The sequence below is a fragment of the Corylus avellana genome, chromosome ca1 (genome assembly GCF_901000735.1).
Source record: "Corylus avellana chromosome ca1, CavTom2PMs-1.0".
Taxonomy (NCBI): Eukaryota; Viridiplantae; Streptophyta; class Magnoliopsida; order Fagales; family Betulaceae; genus Corylus; species Corylus avellana.
The window spans coordinates 1,951,683-1,959,457 of record NC_081541.1 but is presented as its reverse complement, the minus strand read 5'-3'; the positions used below and the strand labels follow the sequence as shown (position 1 = coordinate 1,959,457).

At 34.3% G+C, this 7,775-nt stretch overlaps 1 protein-coding gene across 1 annotated transcript; it reads right to left on the bottom strand.

Moving 5' to 3' along the window:
* LOC132164848 (silicon efflux transporter LSI2-like) lies at positions 1–2,571 on the bottom strand. The gene is made up of 3 exons (XM_059575384.1): positions 1,378–2,571; positions 1,014–1,203; positions 1–263 (listed from the first exon to the last, which is right to left on the bottom strand). The coding sequence occupies exons 1-3, from the start codon at positions 2,569–2,571 to the stop codon at positions 1–3; spliced, it is 1,647 nt and encodes a 548-aa protein (XP_059431367.1).
* Between the last annotated feature and the right edge of the window lie 5,204 nt (positions 2,572–7,775).

Genomic DNA, 7,775 nt, shown 5'->3' with positions numbered 1-7,775 from the left:
TCATCGTATGAGTATCAAACCAATAACAGTGACTATAAGGGTCGAGGGGAGTCCAAATTTGAGATGGCTCCAAAAAGATAAAGTGTACCCAAGACGTGGAGCTCTGCGAGCCTCTTCACACACTGTTAAGTATGCAGCTGATTCCAGTAATGAGAGGTTCCCAACTACCGTGCTAACCCAAGCTAAGATGAGCCATGCCTTCTTCTCATCAACTGCAGAAATTACAGCTGCCGATGCTGCCACTCGTCCTCCCAGCAACAAAACTACACAGTATAAGCATGATTTATATATAAGCTACCCTCATCCTCATGTGTTGGAGCAAAATCCTCAAAGCTCAAAAATTCATATCAATTAAGTAATTTAAACCACATCTAAATGCAGCCTAGATTATTTTTATATGAAAGAAAAAACAAATCTTCTTAGAGATGTAGATGGAAAGGAACTTTAGATTACCGAGATATGTGGATGGAAAAAATCAAATTTATTCTTCTGGTGAGGGATGCAGTTTATTGAGAGAAAATGACCCAGGAGGGTGCCAACTTTTGTACAAAGGGAAGTTAAAGATACTTCTCAAACTTAAAGAACTGTTCAGTATACGATGGTGCAATCTCAACTTGATTAAGATTTGACCATGCATGAGAACAATTAATATCAAGTTGTCTCAAGTGCAAAAAGAAAGCTTGAGAACAAGAAAAAAACCCATACTATTTATACTTTGACATGCCTAAGAGATCATATTCTGTATTCAAAGTCCAAACCATACCAAAATATATAGCATCCAGAAATCTTAAGAAACCATAAATGCCAAAAAATGTTCAGATCATATGCATTCCAAATCTGTAATGCTAGCAATTTCTTGGCATTCTTGCAATTGCTAACATAAAGTTGCATAAACAGACTTTACAGCCAGGTGTTACTCTAGGAAGCTAATTTTATATATAAGATAGATCCAAAAAAGAAATAGAATGATGACATATAATAGAAAAAGACATGGAAGAAATACACCAACATACCAGTTGGTACGCTTGAAGCCAAATTTGACAAGAGAAGAACGACAATGGCAAGAACTGCTATCCCGCTAGCATGATCAATCTGTGCATAAGGCGCCATGAGGGCCCATAGAGTACTTGGGATTCCAGTTTTGTTAAAGCCATCTACTGTGATAAACATTCCGCAAGAGAAAATCAAAAGCGAATAGGAGGCCTGGCAAAGAAGAGAAATCAACTTAAGATATTTTAAACTCTCCAACAAGCCATCCGTGTAATTCATAATCTCCTACAAGGTATGCTTTAGAGTTTTCAAGTCCCATTGATAGACAAAGGGGAAAACTAATTGAAAAAGGAGAAGAGCAGCATCATGTTAATTAGCAAATTATACCTTTTCAAGGCAAGGCCTAGATTCCTTGAAATCAAGAACCACAAGAGCAAGTGCAGCAGTAATTGTAGTCCATGACATATTCAGCCCCATGAGCAAAGCAATCAACATTCCTATAGTAATAAGGTAAACACACAACTTCCACAACATCCTTTGCCATCTAATGGTCAAATCTTCCTTTCCTTCTGAAGACTCTATAGAAAGTGCGTCTCTTAGTCTGTCCATTGATCTAACAACAGTCTTTGAAGGAATGATCTCCTCCCTTTTGGGAGAAGATACAACATCTTCCAACTCTTTCGATGCACTAGAATTCCTTGCAGAATCCAACGTGCCACAAGGGACCCTGTGGATTTCATTCTCATTTGAACTTAACCGGTTTCTAATGGTCTCAACATGACCCATGTTCCCATGCACGTTGGGAGAGCCATGCTCATTTATAGTTTCCAATCTAGAGTACCACTCCTGAGAATTCGAGGATGTGATATGTGACATCATGGCTGGTGAAAAGCGATGAGAATCCACATCCTCCTCTTCAACAACATCTACAGCTGCATCTGTTTCATCCTTCTGAATTGATAACGACCTCCAATACATGGATAGAAGAATTAGAGCATTGACAACGACTCCCACTAGCATTGCAGGGAGAATTCCACTTAGAAAACTCCCAAAAGATATCTTACTCTGAACAGCTATAACCAAATTTTGGGGGTTGCCAATTGGAGTCGCTGAAGACCCAATATTTGCACTAGAGGCCAGGGCAAGAAGGAAAGGTTCAGGCGGGAGATTATTTTTCCTTGCAATTTTTAAAACAAATTCAGTTAATACCACACAAGAGGTATCAATAGTAAAAAGGGCACTTGAAATGGCTGAAATCAGGCAGATTCGACAAAGTAAGTCCTTTGCTCCTTTACTCTTCCATGAGAGAAGATTTTCCAAGTACTTGAACATGTCTGCTTTTTTTAGATAGACACTGACAACCATTGTCCCAAGGAGAAGACCAAGGGTTGGTAGCTCAATTGCAGCATATGCTTGATCTGGAGTTAGGACTCGGAATACTACCATTAGTATAGCACCTAGGAGGGACCCAGCATCCCTCCCAATTGGTAGAAAAGGAACGGCTGGGAAGACCGCCAATACCCAGAAGATTGCAAAAGCAAGTGATCCCAGAACCACTTTTACAGAAGAAGCCAAGGCCATCTTTGCAGCTTAGTAAGTTGTAGTCTTATTGCTATGCAGTCCTTAGGGCTCAACGTATTAATGAAATTCCACAGCTGATGCCATATTATCATAAATCTACTTGATAGAAAAGTACCCTGGCCAGGAAAAACCAATTAAACATTATAATTGTGTGGAGATTCAATCTTCTGAATCTATCATAGATTCGATACAAAATTGTGGTACTTAAGCAACATGATAGCAAAATTCATTGAAACACAGTGTCCAACTGCTGAAGGGCAAATAGTAAGCATATAGCAAGTGCTAGGAAGATAGCATGCAGAGAGTTGTTGCATCTTTGGATTTATTATAAGGCATAATAAACTAACACAAAACAAGTACATTATCAAAATCAAGTAATATAGGGATTGACGAGTTCAGCGAACACTAACAATTAATCTAGTTTTTCTTCTTCTTCTTCTTCTTCTTCTCCTTTTTCTTCTCTTATCTAGAACTCCTTGAGAGAAGAACAAGATTGACATTAAAAGCAAAATCCAGCCAATATGAATTTGTTATTTTTATCTTTGCAATACCCATTAATATTGACATTAACAGAATGAATGATCAACTATTTTCAAGAAATGTCACTTCCACAACAATCTTAGTATTCCAAACTAAATCTTAAAAAACCGAAAACCCAGATTCAGAAATTCTCTGCATATACAACAGATATGAAAATATACATAAGAATTGAATATCAATTCAGAGAAGGTGTCAGACGTATCGCATGACCCCACAATCTTTATGAAGGTGCTGCTTCAACAGTCATTTAATCCAACAATCATTAAATTTAGAAATAAATACACGATAACCAGATTCCAAAAATTGGATTTGACTTAGATATGGTAAAAAGAATTGGTAACATTTCAAGGATCTAGATTTATTTCTAAATTTTTTGGAATTAAATCTAAACCGTTAAAAAAATATCTTTACAAAGCATAAAAGAAATGATCAAAACAAACAATTTCTAAGTTGGAAAGAGGTACTAAGACGTCAGGACCAGCCTCTGAACCGAGAATAAGTGTGATAATCAGCAACTATCAAAATTAGAGCGGTCTGATTTGCATGTAAAAGCTAAAATCTTTTATGAATATTAGTCTTCCTCGTTTTGGATTGGATGAGTTTAGATTGAGTGACTTTTGTCCGTTGTAATTGGAAGAAAGTAGATCAAACAGATCTCTCACATATCTCACAATGTCACATATGACGAAAGGAAAAGGTGAAAAACTTTTCATGACACGTCAGGGAGTCATGATCAACTACATACGTAACCCCTCAACGTGAAAAACTTGCCCCTCGATATCCTGATTCCGGGACACAATATAATCTTTAAGCAAAGAATCTAGTTAATTTAACAACCGAGATGCCCAAATAATCGAGTCTATAAAAATGTCATTTGTCCATTTACTTGTAAGATTCACATGATTTTTTATAATAAGACAAAGTTGAAAGAAAATTCATTAAAAAAACATGGAGGAATCACATGTTATTTTTAAAAAGGACTAAAATCATCTAAAATAGCCCTAAAAAGAGTCTTAAGAAAGGACGAAAACACCATAATAGGCCAATTTCAAAAAAAGTTATGAGTACGTTTGAGAAATATTGTTTACAATGATACTAATCTTATCTATATATTATTATTAGAAGATGGTAACCTCATTCCTTTCTTTTGCCGTTGCCAATTACACATAACTAAAGCTTATATTACAAGCACAACAGTATGAGTTTGGATTCCTCCTGAAAAACTGGAAAACACATTAGGCAAACACTACTTTTCATATTGATAAACTCGAGGAGAGCAAGGGAGACGGCCGGGAGCTAGACTGGACAAATTAATTAAGCAAATATATAGTGGCTGCAACTAATAAACAAGAAGTCTTTCCTTTTTGTTTTTTCTTTTCATAGTCATCCTTCAAGTCTTTCTTGGCATCCGATGAAAATTCCATATTCATTCAAAACTAAGTCAGCATTCGACAACTATTATGTCATCACTTATTTTAAAATTTTAAATAAATAAAAGGAGAATATTTTAATAATTTAATCAATAAAAATATTTATTTTTATTGTCTTGTATTATTTTTTCTTTAATAAATTTATTTTTAAATATGTGAGACTCACATATGAATTTTACATATTCAAATTACTTTTGATAGTTAAGGACCTCGATCTGTTCTAATATGCATACTAAATGATTGCTTATTTTAAAAATTTAAGCTAATAAACAAAGTTGGTTATTAATTCAATAGTTAAACAGTAATGCAAAAAAATAAAAAATAAAAAAGCAACAGGAACTTTCCAACAAAATAAAATAATTAAGAAATAATATAAGAAAACTAAAGCTATGTTTGGCAAGAGCCAGGCCCGGCACTGTAGCTGGAACAGTGCTGTTCCAGCTACAGTGCCAACTGACACGTGGCAGCAGAAATTGATTTTTTTTATCTTAATTTTTTTTTTAAATCAAAATATTAAAAAAAGAAAAAAAAAAAAAAAAAGAGGAGGAAGAGGCAGTTAGCTTGGCCAAATGGTGTGGGACCTACCATTTTGAAAATGAGAGATTGGTGAACCACCCCGGCCGTCTGAGGTGGTCAGACCACCCGTGGCCAAGGGGAGGTCGGACCACCTTGGCCAAAAGGGAGCGGATGCATTTTGGGGGTGGTCCAGAGTGGGGGTGGTTTAGACCACCCCATTTTTAAAACAAAACCACTAAAGCGTTCTCCTCTTTTTTTTTTTTTTTAAAAATTAAGATAAAAAAATCAATTTCTATTGCCACGTGTCAATTGGCACTGTAGCTGGAACAGTGCCGTTCTAGCTACAGTGCCGGGCCTGGCTCTTGCCAAACATAGCTTAAGTGATATTCACTCAGGTCTTGTACTAACTGCCAAGGGTCCGGCCGCTTGATCAAAAGGGCAGGAAATTAAATGCAAGATTCCCAACATGAGGCGGCTAATGCATGCCTACGCAGGCTACGCTACGCTCTCGTTGGATAGCCAGATATTACACGTGTGGAGAAAATTTAAGAAACGTCACCATGCATGATTTGGAGTATATTCTAAATTTCCACGAGTTTTGGGAGTATATTCTTGAGATTGCTAACCGTACGTACGTTAGAGAAGAAACTTCCACGACACCTGTTCTTGGAGTTCTATGTATAGAAATGACCTTTTTCAGAGTAATTGTAGAAGTTATATATTATTGTATTCTTCTTGTGTCAATTTTAAATTGATATAATTTTTAAAATTATTATTTGATTAAAATTTAATAATAATTAATCAAACAGGTTGATAATTTTATAAGTCACATCATTTTTTGAGTGATACAACAATAACTTTTAGCATTACTTTATTTTTCACGTGAAAAATAGACTATGTTTCGAGTTCAATAATAATACAATATTGACTACTCACAGCAGTAAATTCTATTACCACAAATGGAGTTAATTTTGTAAATCTACGTGCGGAATGTGTTGTACATGGGAGGAAAGACATTGCCACCCCAACTATATATATATAGTTGTGCTTTGTGTGGTGAACTGACTTGAGATAGTTGCACAATCTTCTTTTTAACCTTCGTTTCTGACTCTATGTTTTTTTTTTTGAAAGGGAATCATTCCAATCTCATTGAAAAATGATCACGAGTGTAAACGCTCTTACATCACAGAGTAAAAAGCTTTGAGAAAATCACAGCCGAAGTTATAAAGTTACAAGTCATTAATGTTTACATAAAAATCAAAATTCAAAGCCTATCTATGACAACAATATCCGCTAAATTGTCTGTATATTAATTCCAGGCATTTTTGGAGAATGATCTCTCAGCAAGGTTCTTATAAATATCACCTTTATATTTTCAATACTTCGTTTTTAGGAAGTGATTGCAGTTTGATTTTGGTTCAAATATTGGATTTAATCTTCTAAGACTACTCTGCAGCTGCAACTAATTAACAAGAGCAACCGCCGCAATATTTATAGATATTTATTATTCGAGTCTTTCTTTTTTGTTTTTTTCACAGGCATCCTTCAAGTCTTTCTTGGCAACCGATGAAAATTCAAAATCGATCCATTACAAAGTCAAGTCAGCCAGAGAATATAAGGTAGTGCAGAAAGAAAGAAAAAATGAACTTGGCAACTTCCCAGCAAAATAATTAATATGATTTAGGAATATAAGAAAAGTAAGCGATATATGTACAAGACAAGTAGACATTCCCTCCGCTCTCATTGTTCTAGTTAACTGCCAAGGGTCCCCTAGCCTAGCCTTGATCATAAAGATTCACCCATGCAAAACTAAAATATTTAGTTTAAAATTTAAAATTTTTATTTTAGTTACTGTTTTCTCTATATACACACAAATTAAGATTTATATTTTATTCTCTATTTTATTTATTTATTTATTTCTTTTGTTTTCTTAAAGAAAAGAGAAAGAAAAAAAAAAGGAATTAAATATGATCTTTTGTTGATGTAGTGTGCTATATAGTGAATGAGATACACAAAAAATATTTTGATTATAAACTATTTAACTATATATTCTGTTGGATATGCTCTGGTGACGACTACATCATTCTTGGAGAGATTTAAGATGGACACAAGAGGGACTTCTAGAATCACTTATAACAACTTGCTATAAAATATAGTAAATAATGTTATTTAGTAGACTATTATATAATTGCAATACAACTTGATGAAGTGGTAGTCAAGATCAACCCTTAAATCATCACTAATTAATAATAAAAAAAAAAAAACAAAAATAAATGACTAACTATCACATGTCATTTCATTTATATAAATAACAACAGACCATATTACTCAAATTTAATTTGATCATAAAATAAATTATTTCTATTTCAGGTAAAATGGATAAGATCGTAATCATGGGACAACGACTTGTCGAACACGTACATTAGCCGATCAAGGGAAGGGGAACTGGGGAATTACGTAAGTACTCTTCGCGAGAAGAAAGAAAGAATGATTTATTTTCAATAGTGTTTAAGAGATTGGTTCAAAATTGGGCTACCTTATTAAAGCCTTAAGCACCAAAATAAGTTATTAAAACAAAATAATAATAATGAAGGATGCTGATTATTCTCATATTTAAAGTGATAATAATCATATCTATAAGGAATTAATTATTATTATTATTTTTTCTTTCTGTAAAGACGATATAGATATATAAGTTAGAACATATAGAAGAAGAAG

Bases quoted from the DNA above. Each gene is read 5' to 3' on its own strand.
- LOC132164848 (XM_059575384.1), bottom strand. From the start codon at position 2,571: ATGGCCTTGGCTTCTTCTGTAAAAGTGGTTCTGGGATCACTTGCTTTT. The intron at 1,204-1,377 runs GTATAATTTGCT...CTTCTTTGCCAG, and splicing joins CTAGGCCTTGCCTTGAAAAG to GCCTCCTATTCGCTTTTGAT. The intron at 264-1,013 runs GTATGTTGGTGT...TATACTGTGTAG, and splicing joins GGCTTCAAGCGTACCAACTG to TTTTGTTGCTGGGAGGACGA.